The 25,743-nt window shown below is 36.1% G+C and overlaps 1 protein-coding gene across 2 annotated transcripts in view; it reads left to right on the forward strand.

Moving 5' to 3' along the window:
- The first annotated feature begins 23,223 nt into the window (after positions 1 to 23,223).
- The window catches only part of LOC126814967 (uncharacterized), a 28,430-nt gene continuing 25,910 nt past the window's right edge, over positions 23,224 to 25,743 (forward strand). Inside the window, exons 1-6 of one of the 2 annotated variants that reach the window (XM_050540451.2) lie at positions 23,224 to 23,299; positions 24,125 to 24,251; positions 24,434 to 24,584; positions 24,846 to 24,906; positions 25,158 to 25,263; positions 25,490 to 25,578. In XM_050540451.2, coding sequence (XP_050396408.2) covers positions 24,466 to 24,584; positions 24,846 to 24,906; positions 25,158 to 25,263; positions 25,490 to 25,578 — 375 coding nt within the window. In that variant the 5' untranslated portion in view covers positions 23,224 to 23,299; positions 24,125 to 24,251; positions 24,434 to 24,465. Of the gene's footprint in view, positions 23,300 to 23,733; positions 23,863 to 24,124; positions 24,252 to 24,433; positions 24,585 to 24,845; positions 24,907 to 25,157; positions 25,264 to 25,489; positions 25,579 to 25,743 lie in introns of those variants that run through there. The other variant, XM_050540450.2, reaches the window with a different exon arrangement.

Genomic DNA, 25,743 nt, shown 5'->3' on the forward strand with positions numbered 1-25,743 from the left:
TATAGCATATCATTTTATGAGATAATATTACCCTCATCGAGGATTGCTATGTGAAATAACCTGAGGCCTAAGGCCGTTGGTTATGTCACATATCGACCGAGGGCATATATTATACTCTTAAAAAAAAGTAGGGGATATTGAAATGCATATACCTATGCCGGTTGTGATATGATAAATAGTGATGGACACTTGACTTACTTTGAGAGTATGTTCAGAGATGGAGAACTTATCGCCCCAACAGAACCACTGAGCTGCAAGTGCGACACGCAAATAGCGCCATACACATGGGAGGGATTCATTGTCAAATTTGACACTTCAAGGAAGGGTTGGTGAAAACTGCCGCTTGATGGTTTATCCTATCCATGTTTGCTTTCCTATCGGTTCTTGCATAAGATTTACTGTTAAGCGTATCTTTGCTTTAGTGTGTTACGTTTAATTTGATCGGGAGACGTGTTCGTCAACGTCAACGTCAACCGATAACACTGCAAAAATTGGCCGTGGCATTGCAAGAGGAGTGGGTCAGATTGCCCCAAATCGTGATTGGACGGTTGATTAGGAGCATGCAACAACGAATTGCTGAATGTCTGAGGATTGGTGGAGCAATTACTCATTATTAAGACAAATATCAAAAATGATCATTTTCACTTTTGACAGTGTATCTCTTTGCGAATGAAATGGGGCCGTCAGATAAGCCGCCCATATGAACTGTTTATGTTCATGTGTAGGCAATTGGCCTGTTATTAACATACACTGGTTAACTCTTATAAATACAGCAGTGCATTTCGGCAGTTTTGTATTGTTTCTGAACATCCCCTACTTTTTTTGAAGAATATATATTAGGCCAATATTTGTTTAACACACCGTCATCAATGTTAGACAACATGTTATCCTAATTGATTTCACCTATTAAACACAGGTTTAGCCTCATATCCGCCCTGTTACATTGTAGTAACCACCTGTTCACTAAGTAGTATTCACTTTCTACAAGGACAATTTTGGCTAACGATTCTGATGAAGAACTGATCTAGACAAGTCAGTTTAAAGAAAATATGATTGAAAAGGGAAACAGATTCTGACGAATAATTATTTAAAGCTAGTCAAAGTGCGGAATTTATGCAGAATATATTTAACAAGGATTTAATGTACTAGGATATTTTAGATTGCGAGGAAGATAAAATGATAAACGCTTTTCAATTTCGAGTCACAAAGACGTCAGTGAATGTGCCAACAATGCCATGCCCAAAAATACCTTACGCAGAAATCAGTGGGCTGGGAAATCGTTTAACAGTTGGCCAGTGTGGCAGAATAATAAACACGATAGTGAGTGAAAAATCATGTGTGCACTCGACTGGAAGATATAAGTTTTTAAGATCTTAATATTTGGATGTCTAGATTCGTCTTGGAAGTACGTAAAATAAATGGTGAATATTACCCACCGAATTCCGTATTTACTTTGGTTATGGGAATAGTTTCCCATTTACGGATTGCGAGTAAAGGAGTAAAACTGATGTGGATGTACTACACAGTCTAGAATTTGAGAGTTTTAGACAGGTTCTTGATGGTCAGATGAAGAAACTAAGTAACATGGGCCATGCGCAAAACACGAAACGATCCGAACCTATCACGAGTGACGAAGAAGAGCGCATGTGGAAATCTGGTGTATTAGGAAGTCATAATCCTCGAGTTTTAGTGAGGACATTGGTATTCCTCAATGGGTTACATACCTCTTTAAGAAGCGGCATAAGGATCGTAATTTGCGCTTTAAAAACAGTCAAATTCATCTCCTGAAATTGGTAGATGGTACTGAATTTCTGAGATATCAAGTGATGTCAGTAAAACATTCCAAGGAGAATTAAAACATCGAAAGATAACTGCTTAAGTTGTACATCATCATACCAATGTGAATAAAGATCAATGTCGTATTGAACTTTATAAGAAGTACCTCTGGCAGATATCAGATATCACCCTCTGATAACGTCTTCTTACTCTCTGAGCCATCACAACTTCAAAGGACAACAAGCGGTGTCCATGGTAGTTACGCCCACATTTTGCAAGAGATGGACGTGGAACAAGACAGACCAATAAGGTTCATTCTCTAATTATCCCAATGCTTCATATAGAATTTAAAAAAAAAAAATAACATCTGACAAAGAGTCGATTATAACATTAATATTCCCTAGTCTATAATTCAATGTAAATTAACAACCAAGACTGTATTAAACAAGAATTTGTGTTTTGATGCACACCAAAATCAAACTCATTGAAATGGAAGGGTATCGCTGCCAATATTAAATGCTCTGCTAAAATGTCTTTTCGACTGATTATATGTAAAATGTATAAAGTCCTAATACCGGTAATGATAAAGTCAAAATACCTCTAAGGCCAAAGTTAAATGTAAAACGTCAAATATAATGTGTCAAATGATACATGCGTAAGGGTCTTTAGCAGTGGGAGAAAACCGGAGGACGCGGAGAAACCCCACGTGGTTGGACAGGCGACCCTACTCCTTGTCACGTACAACCGGGGAATCGAAACCACGCCAATCACTTATTATTTGGACAGATAAATAGATACAGATAAAATGCTTGAAATATATACTTACGTCAAGAATACAGTGTATATATAACCAGATCTGTCAATTTTCTTAATCAGTTTTTATCCCAAGGTCTTCCCTCTAATCTGGTGTTAAGTTTTAAAATGAAATCTTTTATATGTTGTGTAATAGCCTATGAGAGATATATATCTATGATTATAGCATGTACGATTAGTTAAGCCCACGTCATCAATATACAAAATCATTACTAATCAACTGTAATTTTCATCTATTATTTTATCATAAAAATCACATAGACTTAAAGATACATTAGTTAAGAGTTTTATAAAGAGTTGGCCATTCTTGGTATAATAATTCAAAAATAGATGATAAAAAAGAAAATGTTGAAAATTTCAGTCAAATTACTTTGTTCTGAACGGAATTGTCACTGTTGGAAGTTTGGACTAGAAATAGGCACCCATTGTGTCTACACCGTCTATGAGAATTGGCGATCGTTTGATTGACAGACGATAACTCAACCCACATATTCTCGATTATCAAGTAACATGCTCAATGGCTATGGTAGCCTCGCTTGGCAGGCCTTTCATCACCAGTTTCCGTTAGTTTGGTCCGCCATTTATTGATTTAATTTTAAATCAACGACTGTTTATATCCAAACTGTATCCAAGCCATCCGTTGGTCTACAGAGTTGATTTTGAGCTTGCCATGTAAATAAAGGTCTAATTAATAATTTCCATAATATCTGAAGCGTAAATAAAGACTTGCAATATGCAGATTTAGCTCTTGCATATAATGTATGTTTAACGAGTGAGAAATACTTATGGTTACTGAAATCATTGATTTTTGATGCTAAATGTTGTTTAATGCTCAGTAAGCAAAACCAAATAAACAAGAAGTCTCTTGTTTCATCACCCGGTGCCGTGGGACATGTTTTGGAAGGTTGAGAGGGACAACCTCAGTGTTCCACATTAGTAGTATACGTTAAAAGATCTATAGAATATAATATCCGATATACCAATTATGCTATCTGGTTACAGTGGACATTAAAGTTACAATTTCATATTTTCTAAGACAGTCAAAACATAATTATTTCTATGTCTTTTGCTCAATAGGTTGTCAACTCACTATTATACGATCATAGGTACCATTCTCACACTTAAAACTCATTTACGCCGGAAATAATAACACAATTACCTCTCAATTACGTCCCTTGTTTTCTATTCTCCACCATGGAGTAGTTATCTTCAAACGTTTGAATTTGAAGATGAAAATGATATTTTTGCCAATTTCTCAACTGGCAATAGTGAATTATAGGATTAATAGGATTATTCTTTAACAAGGTAGTACTGTTTATAGATACCATCTATTTTAAGGCTTTATTTTAATAAATTTTAAAAATATAACTTAAAAATACGAAATTGCAACTTTAATGCAATTCATCTAAAGGCTACCACCACCTGTTCCTTATTTGTTAAATTTTACCCGTTTCCTAATGATATCTGGATTATTGCCCTTATTATACATTTCGATAGTTCCATTTCTTCCACATACCCAGTTTGCATTTTCATACAGGTATATATATCTTATTATATTTTGTGATATGACACAGTTCAATAATACCTATCTGTTCCTAAATTGTAAGTTTTAACCCTTTTAGCGTTGTCTTATCTGGATTGTCGCCCTTTTTATTGTTGGCATCATAGAATTGTACTAGAAAGGAAGTCTACTGGTTGTTTATGTTATTTCTTTACGGTATTTAATATTAATTTGTTTTGTTAGGTAATATTGCAAGGAAAATATATCAATGGAGGTCGGGTGTTCGATCCCTGCATTGGCCGAGAAAGTTCATCTTGATTTTCCGACGTGGTTTCCCCTTGTCAGTGGTGCAGAACGGAGGGCCTGACATAGACTGCTGTCTAGTCCTTCGGATGAGACGAAAAACCGAGGTCCCGTGTATACATTTGAATGCAGTTGGAATTCGATATAAGGGTAGGCGATAGTGCCACTGCCCGGGCAAAATTTCCCTCATAGTATGGCGTATGTCCGTCTTCATTAGCCCAGTTCAGGAGCAGAACAGTAGGACGTTAAACCCCATTTCATTTCATTTAAATTCATTATAATCAAACAATCAATACAACTTACTACATAATTAACTAATCTATTTCTTTCGAACATGTCTTCTTAATAATCCGGTAAACTTAACTAACCTGTATAATAATATAGCAACAACTAATTAGGATGAAATTGTTATCATTATGCAGTTAATGGTGGCTTTTCTTCCTATAATAAAATCTTTTGACCTTTTACTATATAATTGATTATACAATAAGTAAATTTGGAAGATATGTTAAATGAGTTATGCATGTGATTATGTATTATTTAATTTTGTTTGGAGTTTATGATTATAAGGAAGTCAGTGGTGGTTGTTTCGCCCTAATTAGTTGTGTTCACTTCTATATAGATTAGTTTAGGTTTCTGATTATCTGACTATCTCATTTCACAAGCTATCACTGAACTGGATGGTCGTATTGTATTGTCACAGCTCTCTGTTCATCCAGGCGTAACAACCAAAGATTATTCAACATTACGCCAAGCAAAGTAGAAATTTAATATATACAAAGATTTACTAATATAATAAAGTGGACGGCCTTATTGTAGCAGTAAATCGATATCAAACTTTTAATCAAAATCTAAAATTATTATCACAAGAAATAGGCGAAGAAATCAAAACCAAATGGGGAATGAATGATACTCCTGAAATTAAAATATTTAAAAATTGGCACGTGCGACTGGCGTTTGAAAATGCCTGCGATGCTGAAATGGCGTGCAAGATTGAACAATTAAACGGAGTAAGAGTAATAATTGCCCCACCCCTATTTCTAACCCAGGAGCAGGGTGTTATTCATGCTGTCCCGCGTGATTACTCAAACGAAGAACTCTTAGACAATCTTCAAACCAATGGGTATAAAGTTATAAGTGTAATAGGTACAGAATCCCAGATGGCAAAAAATCAGGAACGATACAGGTCACGTTTAAAAGCCAACAGATTGAAGGCGAAATAGATGTGAATGCAAATTCCGACGAGGATCTACTAGTTGCTAGCCAAAAACTGTAGAAAATTTTGTTCAGAAAAAGCAATATGTTCCGATTTTTCTGACTGTGAACCTGAAAGATTTTCAGTATGTTCAGAGAAGATCTAACGGACCGTGTTAAGGGTACAGTCCCCAAAAAATACTTAACGAAGGGACTGTTGGGCTATAAATACTTTGAAGACTTAAGGTGTGTGGAGAAATAATTCTATTTGTGGACCAAGAGAAATTGTGAAAGATATTTTAGATATGGCTAATCGAAGTGTTGAGGGTAAGTTGAAAGTTTCCTTCAGATATTTTTATATGCCTATAGTTATATTATACATACCGAATTAGTGAGGTCAAGTTTTTCTTCTGATACTTTTGATAAACTTTTGTAATCTATAATTACTGTGTGCAATCTTTCGGGTGTCAGAGTATACACAAGAACAACAGTGATTTGCCGTTTCGGTGCTGAATGCAACTCACTGTACTATAAACATTTGTAATTGTCAAGAGAATAAAGAAGAAATAAATTTTTGTGTTCTTTGTAATAATATATCAACGTCATCAGAGGTTGATATGAACCGTACATATCAACCTATGATGACCTCATGACAGGTTGATATGAGATATAACACGTATGCACATCAAAGAAAAAACTATCACCGGTTGTATATACTGTATTTTAGACCCATCTACTACAGAACTGTATATCATATTAGCCTCCCACCCCCTCCAAGTACAATACTGTATATTATTATATTAGACACGACCACTACAGTGTTATATTATACCCCCGCCCCCCCACCCACACACACACACACACACACACACACACACACACACACACCCACCAGTACAGTACTGTATATTACATTAGATCCTTCCAGTACTGGGCCCTGTTTCACAAAAACTTAAACTAAAATCACTAAAATCGATTTTAACTAAAATCAAACTGAAATTTTAAATTTTATGCGTTTCACGAAGATCGATTGTAACTTAAAATGCAATTTTAATAGATTTTAGTTAAAATTGCTTGCGCTCGCGCAGTGCACAATTCCGGCGAGGGCACTTAGGGTGTACGCATACACGCTTCGGAACTGAAAACTGTTACCAGGTTGAACTAACCGTCACAATACCAATGAGGAGGGTTTCATACGTTGTAACAATGTCTGCACATGGCCAGACAGTCGTAGAGAGATGAAATAAATAAGTTAATTGCGTGTTATTCGTTTTGAAATGAATTAGTAGGTTGGCCTTGAACTTGCATGTCACTTTCGTGACCTTAGCATATGATTTACCCGCAGGCTTCAATAGAAATAATGCGTATCGATATATTAAATCGCTTGAATTTCGTAGTTTTATGGTATTTTGGTTAACAAAAACTATTGCGAAATTTCTGACTCTAACAATTATTAATCTAGACTAAAGTATTGTCGATTTTTAAAAATATTTAATAACTTTTAAACTAAAAAAAGAAATAACCAATGTTCCGATGCCTAGATTTGAAATGTCAGTCCCATGGATCCTTTCAATGATAATTTGAAAATGCCAAAGTGCCACACTCCTTATTGGATAATGCCTATCTATCTTACTAAATTAAAATGATTTTTTCCCAATATAAAATACCCTTAGCTCCTATATAAATCATCATAACCCCAAAACCATAAATACTTTGCATATGCGGTATCTAGTATTATAGGACTGACGGGGTTTCGATTCCGAGGTTGTACGTGACAGATAGTAGGGTCGCCCGTCCAACCTCGTGGGTTTTCGCCGGGTCCTCCGGTTGCCTCCCACTACTAAAGATCTCTACGCGCAAGTGAATTATTGAAATAAAATTGAAAAATGTGGTTAGTCCCAAACTGACCTAGTTTGTGTCTAGTGGACGTTAACCCCCCTCTCTCTCTCTCTCCCTCTCTCTCTCTCTCTCTCTTTCTCTCATTTTAAACAATTGTAGGCCTACAAAAATATTGTTTTTAGACATTAGATATAAAGCATGGGTTTAGATTTTTTTAGGTTTTTTTTTTGGTCTATTAATTATTTGAAAATAGTATAATTTATACTTGAATCATGGTAATATATAAAATAGTAACAAAGAGTTTTGTTTACTGGGGTTTTTTGTTCTTGGGGTTTTAATTTGGGGCGTCATCTAATTGCTTATATTGCCTTACAATAAAATAAACGGGTGGGCCGCAGATATATTTCCCATGCAATGAAAAGAAATTGAATGAAAATTATTTTTGTGAATGATAGAATGTTTAAATTATATAACCCGGGCCATTGGCAATATTATCATTATTCCAAATATATCTATATGTCGCAATAGATCCCACAACGTAGCTCTAATCAATGTTTGTTAATGTCGGGATTTTAAGTTAGGAGAGGGTGACGGCTGTCCTAAGTTAAAATTGATTTTTGTTAAAATTGTCCCTAAAATAGTTTTGTGAAACGTCACTATTTTAAGTTAAGATACAATTTTAACTTACAATATTATTTTAGTGGATTTTATCTAAAATGCTTAAAATCGTTTTGTGAAACGCATCTATCTTAAGTTAGGATGGAATTTTAGTTTAAGACGATTTTAAGGTGATTTAAGTTTTTGTGAAACAGGGCCTACTATAAGATAAATCTTATTGCATAAAAACGCCCCCGGGGTTGTAGCATACAATTACAAAAAATAAAAATTTACATTAGAACAAACATACATAACAAACGCACTGAAGAATATGAGACAAACGTTGCCTTGTTCACTTCTGATTCAAAGGCGATACGCAAAGAGACCTAAATCGAACACGATACCTAATGAAATAGAATACTGTACATTATATTAGACCCCGCTCCCTCCCCCACCAGTACAGTATTGTATATTATATTAGGCTCCCACCGACCCCAGTACAGTATAAATTATATTATATTATTGTTATTAGACCCGGGCACTACAGTACTGTATATTATATCCGACCCAGTACAGTACAGTTTATTTGAATTATAAAAAAATGAACGAAATTTAACAGACTTTGTTTACTTCACCAGAGGGAAATTATTGTAACAATATCCTGAACAATAACATAAATACCCCCCCCCCCACCACCACCGTTCTTTATTAAGAATGACGATCAATATATCGGTGTAATCAAATATCATGTCAACACCATAATGTGGTATGTTCTACATGCTGCGATGCCTTTATGGGGGTCGGGTAATAAGAAACAGCACGGTACTCGTCATCCAGGTTTATTATTCGCACGAGAGCCTGTTTCTATTTTATTATGGGTGCAATTTGTTTTAGGTTCCGTCCGATTTGTTCCATTCAGTATCTGCATTACTTGAATGTCCCAGATAAGAACAAGTAGTTGTCCATGTGGAAAAATCAATTAAACCGGTCTAGATAGTCATTCATTCATGCTTCCACTAGAGTTCAATAACTTGTTTGTCACACAGGGAATATGATTTTTTTATACGCTACCATTGATTTAGGGTTCTTTTCTGATTTTGTTTTACACTCCTTTGCAAATTTACCTGTGTTCTGTCCGAGAGAGTTAATTTCAAATAAACCATTCTTACATGAACCCTAATCCCATGAGGAGCCACGGTGGCTAAGTGGGTAGACGCTGCTGGCTCACAAGACTGGAGTCTCGTGTTCGATCCCTGCATTGGCCGAGAAAGTTCGGATGGGACGAAAAACCGAGGTCCCGTGTTACATTTGGCGTGCACGTAAAAGATCCCTTGGCCCTAGTGCCGCTTTCATAGCACACTGTATGGCGTATGCCCATCTTCATTAGCCTAGTATAGGAGCAGAACAATAGGACGTTAAACTCCATTTCATTTCCCTAATCCCGTAACCACGGTAGCTCAGTGAGTAAAGGGCTAGCTTACTAACCAGGGGATTCTGGGTTCGCTCCCAATGTATGGTGAGAATGGTCCACTGGTATTTTTCCATCGTGGTATCCCCTTCTCAGTGGCGCAGGACGGAGGGACTGGCAAGGAATATCGTCTAGTCGTTCGGACGGGACAAAAACCGGAGGTTCCATGTGTATATGTCGCGAACATATAAAAGAACCCCTGATAGCTGGAATTTAATTGTATTTCGGACATTTTCGGATAGAACAATTTTGGTTATTGAACTGGAAGAGTTATTGGGGGTGAAAGGTTAACGCGTGCGCGTTGAATCAGAGGGCCTGTCATTGAGTCAAGTGGCGTGGTTTCGATTCCCCGCTTGTATGTGACAAAGACTAGGGTCGCCTGTCCAGCATTGTGGGTTTTCTTCGAAGCTTCCGGTTGGTTCCCTCCTACTGCTGAAGACGCCTACGCGCAAGCGAATTATTGAAATAAAATTGAACCATATTATTATGTTAGTCCCGAAATGACCTAGTTTGTGTCGAGTGAACGTTAAACTCAGCTCTCTCTCTCTCTCTCTCTCTCTCTCTCTGTTGTCTTGATGAATGCAAGAAATAGTGCGTCACTAGAAAACATGTATGACTGTAATAAAATATTGATAACAACAATTTGCACTCTTTTATTTTCCGCCGACTTTAAATTATTGCAAGTAATTGTTCCATCTGACTGCATATCTACAAATGAAGACCGATTTCCAATGTTATCCACACAATTCCTGTTCCGTCAAGCAGAATCTTTTATTATAGAATTCTGCATAATCTTTTAACAACCTTACATAAGCTTGACTGCACCCGATACCCATACCAGTTCAAAACATTGTAATTATTTTCTTTCTATATTTTATTCAAGAACAGACTCATTATTTTCGTAAATAGTATAAAGTGAGTCAATCGTAAGTTTTTGGGGTTAACGAACTTAAACAGACTCAGTTTTTTTCGTAAATAGTATAAAGTGAGTCAATCTTAAGTTTTTGGGGTTAAAGAACTTTTAAAAACAGACTCATTCTTTTCGTAAATAGTATAACGTGAGTCAATCTTAAGTTTTTGGGGTTAACGAACTTAAACAGACTCAGTTTTTTTCGTAAATAGTATAAAGTGAGTCAATCTTAAGTTTTTGGGGTTAAAGAACTTAAACAGACTCATTCTTTTCGTAAATAGTATAACGTTAGTCAATCTTAAGTTTTTGGGGTCATTTTTTTTCGTAAATAGTATAAAGTGAGCCTGTATCGATTAGCCTGGCTGGTGCAGAAAAGTAGAGAGATTATCTAAATTTAACCAACCTATATTGCAAGGGAATGTTGGTCAGTCAAAACAAACTAGATCATTTTGGGACTAACATAAGGTATAATTTTCTTTCAATAATTTGCTTACGCGTAGATGTCTTTAGCAGTGGGATGAATCCTGAGGACCCAATCCTTCTAACGGGAGATCCAAATCACGCTACTCAACTCAATGACAGATCCTTTGATCTAAAGCGCCCATGGTAGGCCATTCCGACCCCTAATCCCCACCCCACCGTTATGTATAAAATGGCCTCTTTACAGAGACGTTTTACTGTTTGTTTATTTCTCTAAGGTTTAAAGCAAACAAGGGAAATAGATGTAAGAGGTAATTGTTTTTTTTTATTAAGTTTATCGATGGTGATAATAATATATTGATAAATGGAACATAAAACTTCTCAATAACAGATTATACTCTTTTATAAATCAAATTACTGGCGCCATTCTTTTCTTTGTTGCTAAAAGTTCTCGTTAAATAAATTTAATATAGATGTTTCAAATTTTGAATTGTTGTGTCTGTATAATAAGCCCTGAGTTGAAATGCCGAAAGTCTTAGTTATATCAGATTTAGAATGGACAGTTAGTTTGTGTGATTCGACTGAAATGATCGGACTCGATGCCATACGATTCCAGTCTCTGTAATACACCATGTAATGTATCTTCACTCAGTCCAGTCGTACTTCTTGTTAAAACCCACGCAGTTTCTGAAAATCAAAATTAAATATCATAAAATTAGTAATGTTTTAATACACGGATGAAGGCATGAATGGAACAATATGTGACTATTTTGTATACCTGTACCGACTATGTGAAATGCGGGGGGGGGGGGGGGCGCCAACGGTGTTTTCTCCCATTCGAATTCGAATTGTCAAGGAGTAAAGCATTGTTCCTAAAATCTTTGGTTCCTCTCTGCTAAAGAAACATATGCACATGCGAATTAGTTCAAGAAATCACCTAGACATTTTCAATTTAAATATATTATACACTCTGACAATATACCCGAATTTAACGGGGAATGTCGAGAGAAATGGGGGTTTACGTCCACTCAACAAAACCAGGTCATTTCAAGACGAACACAAGGTACAATTTATTTATTTCAATAATTCGATTGCACGTAGAGGTCTTTATCAGTTAGGGGAAACCGGATGACCCGGAGAAAACCCACGAGGTTAGATAGGTGTCCCTTCAATAAAGTAGATTATGAGTAACGTACAGATCTTAGATGCAAACGCTTCAGCATATCGGTTTAACAGACAACAATATGATATATAATTTCGATTTCAGCATCACTTATTACATTATATTTACCTATATATCTATAAGATAATGTTCAGCGAAGCCTTAACTAAAACTCATTAAAATGTTTTACAGTCTTCACCCATGCAGTGATGTACTAATTGTTTAATCATGGATCACATAACTAATGTATAAAACACAGTCTAATTGACGAATATAATTAATGATCTTACTTCTAATTACAATTTTTTTTAAAATAAAATGTTTACAGAATGTTTGATGACTTTTGTTTGAAACTATATATTATTTAAAAAAAAAACCCAGGAAATTTAAAGTAAAAAAAAACCCAAAACATTATCGCTTAATTGGCTCCATGCAGAAAGGAAAAAAAATTGAAAGTACACTGGAATCATCTCTATAAATAGTGTTCCAATATCCCAGAAAAAAGACAATTTGAAAACCAGATACTGAAATTAATGTCATCCAAATTGTATGTCAAGTACTCATTATGTGTCTAGTTGTTCAGATCGTGGGAAAACCCATGTAGGTGAACCCATGTGGGGGGGGGGGGGGGGCGTGGTCCTAAGTGCAAGTTGGCAATACACGTACAATATCAATTGGAAGATGTAATTCTTCTAAGATCCACTGCAGCGTATAGCTATTAAAATTATGTTGAAAATGGTATGTTCAAAACAAACAAATTGATAACATTTGTTAGATAACACATTAAACTGTATAATTGTCGAATTTAATGGTTTTCATGTTTATAAAATGTGTGGGATTGCAATCTGTCTTCGCTGAAAATTTCACATCCGTATAGTTAAAGCCAGTGTTGGAATATAACCCGTTTTGTATTACCCTATTGATAAAGTATAAGCCAATTATTAAACTAAAATTCCTTAACAAACTGACATCCACGCAATTATTTGAAACAAAAACGTAATTCTTTAACTGTTAAATCAACCTAATCATTTCCAAAAATTTGGCAAAAGTCAATGTGTATAATATAAATAACCATACCAGCGATTTCCCAAATCGGGAGCTCTTTTATAAAATACTACAAATTCTAATGCACAAAGTATGAAGAAAAACCTCAAGCAAGATTAATTTCCGTTTTTTCGGAAGTATGAAGCTATACTAACTTACTCAACAACTGAAAATTATAATCATTCAATAACGGTGACATCTGTTAAACTCGAAACTAGGTTGCAGTCTCGATTCGTAGTTTAAGCCAAAAAAAGGTATGAGTGTTTTTACGCACCAAACAAAAAAAAAACAGCCATAGGCTTGCGCGTATTGGAAATGTAATGAAATGAAATGGAGTTTAACGTCCTACTGTTCTGCTCCTAACCTGGGCTAATGAAGACGGGCATACGCCATACAATGTGCTATGAGGGAAATTTTGCCCGGACAGCGGCACTACGGCCTACTCTTATATCGAATTCCAACTGCCAAGGGATCTTTTACGTGCACGCCAATGTGTATACGGGACCTCGGTTTTTCGTCCCATCCGAACGACTAGACAGCTTTCCTTGTGAGCCCCTCCGTCCTGCATCATTGACAAGGGAGAACCACGCCGGAAAATCTGGGTGAACTTTCTCGGCCAATGCAGGGATCGAACACCCGACCTCCAGGCTAGCGAGCCAGGCGATACGTTTCAAGTCAGTAGCTTGAAGCGTATATATGGTATTAGTGTCAGTGGCCTGTGGCACGAAGTAACAGTATATTGTCGCATACATAATATATTATGTCAACGCTTGGGCGATATAATATATTATGTCAACGCTTGGAACTAGGATGGAGGTGACTAGGCATGAACTTGCAACGATAGATTTAATTGGCGCTTTGATAACCAATGAATGCTTTGGAGACATATTTTGGCGGTATTTTCCATCATGGAATCGGTAAGTTTCGATTGTTTTTTTTCTTTTCTGTTTTTTCTCTCTTTTCTGTGTCCTAACCCTAACCCTAACCCTAACCCTAACCCTAATCCGAAAGAAAAGTGCCCTTTTTTGAAATTCTGACATCACAGGTGCCCTTTTTCTGATAAGGATGCCCTCTTTTATTTACAGGGACACTTTCTATTGTTAAGGGGGTGGACCGGTCCCCATGGTCCAACCCCTGGATCCGCTCTGATGACGCGTACATTCCACTGAGTCTACAGGTCTAATATGCTAACACGCTTGGAGCGTCAACACAATATATTATGTCGCCCAAGCGTTGACATAATATATTATGTATGCGACAATATACTGTTACTTCGTGCCACAAGCCACTGACACTAATACCATATATACGCTTCAAGCTACTGACTTGAAACGTGCAGGGTGAGCGAGCTAGCGTCTTACCCACTTAGCCACGTGATCCCCGCGCGTATTGGAACATTGCTGTACAGTGTAATACCACCTACATGTAATACAGATACAGATATATTTGCGATCATGGACTGTAAAACATATTTATTTTACCGAGAAATATATTTGTTTTCCCCAAAACAGTAAGGCTACATTACTATTACTTAAGCCATATGCAAGATGGAGAATGGAACGCGCCAGGGTCGTAACTAGCTCAAAGCAACGATGGGGCGGGAAGTGTTCTCAGGGTTGCTGTAAAATTGGCGGACAATGTATATCTTCGAGAAAATTTTTCAAAATTGGACTGCCGGAAACGCTATGTTATCAAATTGGCGAAACTTTTTGCAAGGGGGGGGGGGGTGGGGTGAATACGCTCTAATATTTTTTCACGCCAAGCTCCGTTGTTGACGCTCTGTAACACTTTAATTGTTTAAATTAGTGTGGGAGTCATCATTGAACATTTGAGTCTATAGTTTGATAAATACCGATATTTCGAAAATCGAAGAGACAACCCATTATCGTTACAGCTTAATACAACGACTTTCAGTGAGATAAATTTAACGATCTTTGTATTTTTGGCGATTTATTAATAAAGATTACAGATGAATACGCTTTCTTACCTGATTTTAAGAAGCCAAGTTTTTCACAAGAATAAACAACAGAATAATTATCATAATCTGTCTCAACAATCAAATATGGCGCTGGTGGTAACACTATATAAAATATAAACAAATCTAAATAATGTAAATGTAAAAATGAAATAAAATAGGGTTTAACGTCCTACTGTTCTGCTCCGACTGGGATAATGAAGACGGGCATACGCCATACAGTGCTATGTAGGAAATTCTGCCCGGGCAGCGGCGCTACGACCTACTCTTATATCGAATTCCAACTGTCAAGGGATTTTTTACGTGCACGCCAATCAGAACGACTAGACGACTGTCCTTGTCAGGCCCCCCGTCCTGCATCACTGACAAGGGGGAACCACACCGGAAAATCTGGATGAACTCCCTCGGCCAATGCAGGGATCGAACACCCGACCTCCAGGCTATCGAACCAGCGTCTTACCCACCCAGCCACACGTGGCCCCTGTAAATGTAAAGGCACTGAACTAGCAGCTGTAAAAACATTAAATATAAAATTCAAACAAACAAAGAAACAGGTACGCATATTGTAGAAATTAATCTTTATTGTACGGCAAGTATTTGTCTGAGCAAGTATATAGACAACTGTTTTCCGATTGTCACATCCGATGAACCATAGCCTGGGTCTTTCTGAACTTAACAGAATGACAACCGCCTGTCTTCAACCCGTTGACACAGAATGAATCACGTATACATACATAAAGCAATTTCTTTTATCTTTACCCCTATATTTCAATTCTGACTTTTCTTTTGAACTAAACATGTTAAAGTTAAATAAGTACATGTATTGTTCTTCACATTTTATTGTAGACTTACTTACCACTGAAAAATTTCACACTCAATGTTGCTGGATTGGATTCACTGATGACGTAAGCATCGCCTTCAACTGATACAGGCTGGCCAATTCTAAAACAAATACATGTAGATCATTTTTTTTTTCTAAATAAAGGCAGTTTTATTGCACATCAACGTTTAACATCTTTTAAAATATTGAACAGAAAAGAAACATATAAATGTATAACAAAACTGCTTTTGTCGTTCAGAAATACTGAATTTTAAAATAATTTAATAAATTCACAAATACACTTACAATCTGTAAAATCCTTGGTTGAAAATACGTAAATGTCCATTTGGTTTTAAAGAATATTTGGCACGACTACAGCTGACACCAACATTAAAGATGGCGCTGTACTCTATTTGGCCGTACCATTGACCTAAATACTGAATTAAAACAATAAAAAAATAAATATATTTACAAATGTAAAATCATAGTATCTAACAGTATTTTTTTTCTCTCTTAGGTTTTGTTTTTGTGTATTTAAATAATACTCAAATACATTGTTCCAATTTTACAAAAAGGGATCTAGAAATATTTGTTATCTCTTCGTTATGTTTTTGTATTTAAATAATACTCATTGGTGAGGAGGGGTTTCAAACATTTGTTAGGAGCCACGGTGGCCCATAGAGTAAGGTCTTGGCTCCCTAACGAGGAGGCCCTGGTTCGATTCCAGCATGGTTTCCCCTTGTCAGTGGTGCAGAACGGAGGGCCTGGCAAGGATAGCGTATGGTCGTTCGGATGGGACAAAACTCGAAGTCACATGTACACGTTGATAGTTGGAATTTGTTTAAAAGAAAAAATAAAGTGGACCGCCGTAGTGCCGCTGTACAGGAAAAATGTCCCTCGAAGCATTTGTCAGTGTAGAAATGAAGGAGTTAAACCTCATTTCATTTCATTTGTCACCATGCTTTTGATAAGCTTTCCACACGAACTATTACCACCCCCACGCAACGATTCTCTGTGATACGACACGATTGTCCAGGAAGGTTTTGGTCATGTGTTGTAAACTGTATGACTCAATAGGAATTCAACAAATGACACCGTATGCAATCTCACAAACCACGACTGCGATGCCACAAAAAGCGTAGATGTTACACGTATTCTGCTATTTGGGAACTGTGCCACGGCAGCAGAGGTCATGCTTTCTGTTTTCCCTATTTACCATTCTCTGCCTAAATACCAGTCGGCATAGTAAAACGGCCAAATTCTAAATTTGTATATACATACATAGTAATACTGGACACCAGAAATATTGTACGAGAATTTAAGCTGCTGAAAATTTGAGAAAACATTAGAAATGCTGCCCCATACAGCTATCTCCATCCACACCCATATTGACCTAGTTCGGAAATCTAAGTATATAGCAAATGTGAAACGAATATGAATATATTACATACCCTCGATAAATTAAAATTTGGTTGTGTTGGTGGTCTGGCACATGATCCTGTTCCAATTCTAGCTTCTGTAAGCTGTAAAATAGCCACAACAACAACTGATACAATAACAGAATGCATGATGGCACGGTGATGGTAAACTGTAAAGTGGACCTAACACAAGGGCGCTTAAATACCACATCGGTAGTAAATCTGAGCTACAGGAGGAAACTGCACTTAAAGACCAGTTTCCGAAAAGTCTCCAAATCTTCTAGATTCTGAAGTAGGCAGTGACGACAGCTAAATCGTACGATCCCATTAAACCAATGATTTACTCATAACAAAATCACCCTATTAGCCTCCTGTAACACCCAGTGATGATATTTTCCTCAAACCCCATTGATTGAATTTGTTTATTTTTGTTAACACCAATATCAACAGACCACACAATGTGTGTTAAGCGCTTGTTTAGTAATTGCAGACAAAACCTCGAATTTTTGTTTCTTACTTTGTTTATATTATCTTATCTTACATGGGAATAATAGCGTTGTAGATAATATTGTAGCCCAACCGTATACAGTATACATAATATTGCAAGGCATTATCTTAATATGATAAAAGACAAATTATAAGTAAGCTGCTTAACTCTTTTGTTTGATAAACTGTTCTTCTTATCGATATTCAAGCATTTTGTTTACTAAAGATTTTAGTTTACATCATCATGTCTTTTATGTTGCGTAATTATTTCAAGCCAAAAATTAAATTGTCAATTATATGACGCAAGTAGCAAGCCCTTATCTCCGAAGAAAGCTTTCCAAAACGTATGAAATGTCAAAGCCGGTCATTTGTAGTCATTAATGTGAATGAATGTATCTGCAGGAGCAAGCTGTAAATCTCCATATCCACAATCTTGAAATCTCAATATTCCTCCTCAATGTTTACGTTCTTCAAATAGTAACTAATAAGTTTAATATTTATTGTAAATCAAGCTTTTTATTTAATTTGTGTCAAAGAAATAATGTGAATAATTGAAATAAAAGGAGTTTTATTGATTGTACCTACTGGTCTAACATTTGAAAATAGCCTTTCCCATTATGACCTACTGAATATCACGAAAACTTCACGTGTTACTGTTACGTTTTGGCTTTAGGATGGGATAATAACTATATAACGGTCAAGTATAGAATTTGACCTTATACGCGAGTTGTCGATTAATTAAATTACGTTTAAACCTTTGGGTCTATAAAATGTTAAGTACAAATATACTAAGTAGATACTCGCATTAAGACTGCATTTAGTCCAGTATACCGACCAACATTATATGAAACGGCGAAGGAGAAAATGGACTTTAATCAGGTGGTTGAACATTATGGCAGTGTTGATGTATATTTATAAAATACAACAAAACTAATCCCAAAATAAACAGATTAAACTCTTTGATCTGGATAAGTTAATTAATGTCTAATTAATAATTTAGATAACATTTCAGGCCAAAAGAAAGACCTGCAATTCGCAGATTTAGCTCTTGCATAATGTATGTTTAATTATCTTGACATTTATCTTTTAATAAAGCATCGACCAATCATTTGGTTTATCAGTCTGCTAAACCTGGGCTGAAAACGTTCATTATTGAACTTAGTCAAGATATTGATGTAAATAAATTATATTATACCGAGTTTCGACAGATCTAAGCAGAAAATAATCATCATCGAATGAATGAATGAAATGCGGTTTAACATCGAGCTCCTAAGCCCTGACCACGGTCTTTTGTGTGCATGCCAAGGTGTACACAGGACATTGGTTTTTTTCGTCTTATCCCAACGACTAGACGTTGTTCCTTACCAAGTGAAAGCCGCTCTGGAAAATTCCAGGGAACCTTCTCGGTCCACCCTGTTGATTGAAGCCCGTCAAGCCATTCACCAAATGAACATCTATATTTTACTTCAATTAGCAGCAGGATTCATGAACATCCAGTCACGACATTCACCTAATAAGCATCTACAAAGCATTGATATATCGAAACGCTTAATGCGGCTTAACCAAAGCAAAGCATGTTCAGGGGCGTACATAACGATTTTGTTTGGGGGGGGGGGGGTAGCCAAAATGCTACCGACTGATGCCCATACCCCTAGTACGAGTGACGCAGTCAGGAACCGCGCACCACAGGTGCGAGTTTTGTAGGGGCCATGTGCAGTAGCGGATCTAGATAGGGGTGTGGGGGGGGGTCCAAATCTAGGGCGCCACCCCAGCCACAATCCCACGCCACAATGAATGTCAACAAAATACTGGCTATAACATTAAGCGCCCCGGTAGAACATAGATGGTATTGTATAATTATATAGTTGTTTGCCGATCGTTGTCTCGCTGGAAAGCAGTTTTATTTAAGTTGACATAAAGTTTATGTCATATATAATTGTGCCTATAACACTGAGCAACCTGAGAAAATTTTGAAAAATTGAGTCAATATCTTGGCATTTGAGGTCATTGCTGGGAGAAATTCTTGTGGACGAGCGGACAAGAAATGTGAGTCAATTAGACAAAATCTCGAGATCTGCCCCTGTCAGTTCCGCCTGTTTTGCAAGAGTTGACAGAACTTTTGTATAGTCTGACGCCCGCCAAGCCACACGCCAGTAGAACTAACAATTCTACAGTCTTTTTTATCATCAAACCCAGTCAAGTCATTTATTAGTGAAATTCGGACAAAAGTGAGCAGACAAATATCACGCAGAGAGTAGAAGTAAATGTCCCAAGTTTATCGGCATGAAGGAATTAATGTTTAAGACAGTCTAGATGACACCATCGGTTACATTAACACAAGTAGCAGGGCGGGAGCATGGCAATAAATAGTAAGTAGTCGGTGGGATGAGAAGAAAAACCGAGGTACTATGTACAAATTGGTGTACACGTAATAGAACCCGTGGCAGTTTGAATTCGAAATAAGAGCAATCGGAAGCGCATTTATTCGAGCAAAATATCCCTCAACACTACATTAGGCTATACTCGTCTTCATTTAACACCACTAGCAATTGTCTGTATTTCTAAATAACAAACAGGTTTTTTTTTTTTTTAAAATAATATTTTTGAAAAATATCCATAATAATACACTTATAATACAATAAGTAACAAATTAGGCCAACATATGCGGTTTGATATTATTTTAAAATCTCCAAAGCAATTTAAAGAGGTACGCGGCGATAGAACACGCCATCTCCTACGAATAGTTAATCCAAATAATTTTTTTTTACCACTGAGCGAGAACTAAGAAGCTTATAACCAGATTAAACGTTGATTCGATTTATTTCTCTACCCATTTCATATTTTATCATTCAGGAAAACACGTAACTTATCTACTGATTAAAGAAAGTACATTATAACTACAGGATATAGTTTTTAAGAATTTGGTAACATTGCTGACTGGGAAACAAGAAAGGACCCTATTTTGTCTCAAGAAACCCTTCTCCAATACAAAAAAGGCAATATTACTTTAAAGGCATTAATTAGCTTGGGAGTTTCTTAATAGTTTTATCGGTTCTGCGGTTAATGTTTTACTGTCATGATGTAAATAGAAAATATTTCGAAATACCTCAAATATTTTATTCTACGGATGGATACAATAGCAACGTATGTTGAATGTGAAAGTTTATTTACTGTTTGATGTTTTAAAAAGTCTATAGTGTTTAGTTGATATGTAAATAAAAAAGGCTAGTCATAACTTACTATGTAAATACAAACAGAAAGCTAACCGTAAAATCAACGTGAATTAAACTTAAATTTGTGACTTAATGTTTCTTATGAAGTTATATGTGTACCGATATACTGTTGAAACAAGTTACTGGGTATGAATCTAATATTGTCGTGTTTCCGTACTTTTAAAAGTCAAATAAAATAAGAGGATCTGGGTTTGTGCGTTTTGCACAGGAACTTCTGTCTTAAATCTGAATAAGCACCACCAGAGCAAAAGCCTTACCCCATTCAATTTTCAATTCCATCACCCAAGGACAATTAAGCATCACTCAAGTTACATTCATAAGCTGTATTGCGATATAATTCGGATAATAAAAATATGTCAGAGCAACATAATTCGAGAATATCTTATAAATAGCCCACAAATTTATAGCAGGGTTGGTTTTTTTTAAAATTATGTTTCCGATGCTGTATTAGTCAATCTATCTGACGTACACGTGGTAATGTTCTTCCCTTGAAATATAATTGGCTGATTCATTATTCGTTCCTTCTTCCTTCTAAAGTTAGCAACTCGTGTGACACTTCCGCCTCGTCAAATGCACCAAATCGGCGAGGTGATAATACCGTCAAATGACGATTGCTTATTGCTCTGACCCTTGGACTTCACTTTGGGCATCAATATTCATTTTTGACTTTAATATTCATTTTTGACTTCAATATTCTAACTTCACAATTTCAAAATGCGCATCATAAATAAAGATTTGGCACCGAGTGCGATACTCTTTGACATCAATGCACATGTTCCATCAGAAAACCACTGTGACCCACCCCCTACCCCACCCACGCAGCAGTGATGAACTCATCACCCGTCCCTAATCTGCAGCCCGTGGGGGAGGCTTTGGGTTGTGAGAAGAGGAAGTATTCGGTGCGGGGAGATGGATCTGGAAAATAGCCTGGGTGAGTGAGGATCTTCTTGGCACCCATCTTGCAGATACTTTGTTCATGTGCGAATGTTTATGAATTATTCGTTCCACTGATGTTTTGCTAATGTCATGTGCAGTATCAGTTACTCGCCTGCCCCGCATTATTGTGTCGAGACTAGCATCATCATTACCGTGGATAGTCACTTCACAAGGACGACCAGATCATGGTTTATCTTCCGTACTGAATATATCCCTTTTAAATTGAACACACCATTTTTATGACTGTACTATAGCATCATGCTCATGCTATTTGACAGCTATATGAAGAAAATTATATCACACGGAATACATGTTTTGCATGTCAAGCACATACTAGATACTTTTCTTACAACATGGACAGATTGGCGATCAGTTCACGGTAAGACCAGAAACGTTTTACTCGACAACCCTTTTAGTTCCAACCGATGAGACCGGAAACGGTTTACTCGACACCCCTCTTAATTTCGTGAATAATATGTTTCATATGACATATCATATTTCTGTAATGGCCATTTTATTTATATATGTAAAAACATAAATGATACAATTTATTTCTTGGTAACATAAGTGTAGCAAAACACTTTGCAACACTTAATACAATTTTATTTTATATGTGTGTTAACATAACTAACAAGATACAAAATACGAGAAAAACAACAACATTTAAATAGACATGCACATTTAAAACCTCAATAAAATTTATTCTGGTCCCAAAATTATTCAAATCGATTAAGTTATGGGAGTTAAGTTTACTTTAGTTTTTATTATTTGCATATCGTTCTAATAATAGTTCTTTTCCGTACACGCTAGTCCGGGACCCCAGAGCAGCTGGTGCCCGGGATAGTAGTTAGAGAGCAGGTGGTGGTCCGGTCAGTGACTAGGACTAAATATCAGATGGCCGTTGGTGGTTTCAGAATAGGTGGAGACCAAGTTAGTGCTTTCAGAATAGGCGGCGGAAAATGGGTTGATAGTGGTGGTTTCCAGACTAAATAACATTTCAGCGCTGCTTGGGATTATCTTGTCCAAGATCGACAATTACTTAAACTTTAAGAGGGCAATATAGTTATTTTTTAAGAAAATGATTCAAATGAATAATATTTAAAAAGCATACTCATATATTAGCATGTGTCTACTGTACGTTAAATTGTAAATTAGGTTATATTTCATAATTTTACCTTGTCAGATATGTGATAATATGTTTATGGTCTAGAATTACACGTAAAACTACTCTAACTACAATAATGTAACTTTTAATCGATTGATCCTTAGTCCAACACCGTGTCCCACAGTATCTTGTTCATCTAAGAGAGAAATAAAATAAACATGATGTAAATACAGAGAGTTTATGTACTGTGAAGCTGAACATTCTGCTACAAAGAACTTAGTAGATTTAACTTAGATGGAGTAAGTGTTACAACTTGATTCAGTACCTTTGTGTCAGAGCTGAAATCTCATGATGAGACCAGTTAATTCCGAGTTATGTCTTCTTAATACGTTTAAGTGGAAATATGTGTGTACTATATAAATTTAATCACTTTATTTCGTTTATTCAGTTCATTACCATTAAGAGTTATACGTCGATCGAGGGTTGTATTACAAATTACAAAGATTGTCAGCTATGAGGAAGTCTATCGCCAAAAACGTCCCTTCCGAACCGATTTCAAATAGAAAATTGAAACAGGTGTTTAGTAAAAACAAGCATATTCTGCTTCGTGTTAATTTAATTGGTGGAATATGGTCGAGTATTTGATCCAACGAGTAATTCTATGTGATACCAGATAAACATTCTTTAAAGAAACTGGTATGGCTCAGTTCAAAGTGCTACGGGAATAAAAAGACATATTTTCAGAAAAAGGACTGTATTCTGTATTTATTCCAAAATGGATTATTTCTCAAAGTACATATTTGTTACCTTAATTATATCGGTTGATACTATGGGTATACATATCATTGATGAGCGGTCTGAGGTTAGTTTGCAATCAAGAATCGGTAACTCTTTTTAAACATATTCGTAACAAAAATAATACTTATTAACAGAGTTTATACTTATGAAAGCAGAATTTGTCACTCACCAATATATTTGCTTAAATATTCGGTTGTTCATCTCTTCGATCATACAATATTACTTATTAATCATATTACTAAACTCGAAATCACTTAGCATATGATTATTCAGAAGAATGTTGAATAGTGTCAAATGTATTACTTTTTGACAAATTTATTTTGAAGGTACAGGACGTTCCACCTCCTTCGGGTTCTGAATCCCACCACAGAGTAAAGAGATTAGTCTATACTGCTCAAAGATATAGATGGACAAAGGGTATTATACCTTATACATTTGACCATTCTTCTCTCAGTAAGTATGTAATTTCAACCGTATTACGATCTCTATAATTGTCACAATATTTCATACTTCTTATTCTTATAAGATCACAGTTGGAATTTTCCTTGTAGCACACTGTATGTCGTGTGTACGTCTACATTAAACCCCATTCATTCATATTCATTCCAATTAACTTTATGTATTTTATATTACAGCAAATGAAGATAAAACAACAATACTTCAAGCAATGGGTATATGGGAGAAATATACTTGTTTGAGATATGTACCATATAACTCAACTACATCATCATTGTATGGGATAGGTCATGAAAGCCATTTACATTTCTTCAACGATCCACAACAAGTGTATGTAAAAACTTAAATGCTTTCTAAAAAAAATCATTTTAAATCTGAGCAATGCCATTTGGTGTATCAAATGCAACTACCGCTTTCGTGCAGTTTACAATTATAACTATCAGTTTTTGCATATTTTATTTAGATACATTCATTGTGTCTGTAATTACCCATCTTCATTAGCCCTGTTGGTGCAGAAAACTCTGGCGTTAAACCTCATTTCGTTTTCGTTTCATTTCGTGCCAGCAATTACAAAGGTTTATATGTTTTCAGGTGCCAGTCTCCAATTGGTCGTATGGAAAATAAAACGAGGCGCGTTAGATGTTGTGCTTTGGTAGGTACCTTATTTTGAAAATGATCGGGCTGGACTGCTTGCAGTTTTAGCGTATTAATTATTCTAATTACTTACAATACCTTCAACAAATGAAAAATGAATATAAATAATCAGTTTAGCGCCCAGCAATTTATCCAAGCCAGAAACCGTGAAAGTTAATACGGTATATTTGCATTTATAATCCAATCCACGGGCTAGTTTCCATTGTATTATGGGTTTGTAACGAAAGTTTTTCTGATAACCTACTTCAGACAACATGTCTTCATGAACTTGGTCATGCTGCTGGGTTATTACATGAACAGAAATCATCCGAAAGAGATGACTGGGTCAGAATAAACTGGGAAAATATAAAAAAAGGTGAGTACACCGAAAGCAATACGATATATATTTTAGTTATGAGACATGGACCGTTACGATAATATAGCCTATTACAGCTGAAAATAACCACAAATCAAAGGAATGGTTAGTTCTGAAAGTTTCCAAGATACGTTTACACTGAGAATATCATTCAGAGTTTCAATAATACATTCATATAAGTTCAACGATGACAATATTTATATAATATCTGGCTTTCCACCTACAGAATTATGGTACGCTTTCGGTAAACTACCGTCTGATGAAACAACGTCCTACGGGTATGACATCAGTTCAAGGATGCACTATTCCTCAACTGTAAGTTAAACTTAATGGCTATTTTTTTGTTGTTACGTGCCCGAAGGAAAATCTTTAAAGACCCGTGATACTTAAAAGTGCGAATAAATAATAGTTTCACTTTAATATGTCACTCAAATGTCTCGGGTGTTCAAGACCAAATATACTGCAAAAAAAGGGATTTGT

The sequence above is a fragment of the Patella vulgata genome, chromosome 3, assembly GCF_932274485.2.
Source record: "Patella vulgata chromosome 3, xgPatVulg1.2, whole genome shotgun sequence".
NCBI classification, from domain to species: Eukaryota; Metazoa; Mollusca; class Gastropoda; family Patellidae; genus Patella; species Patella vulgata.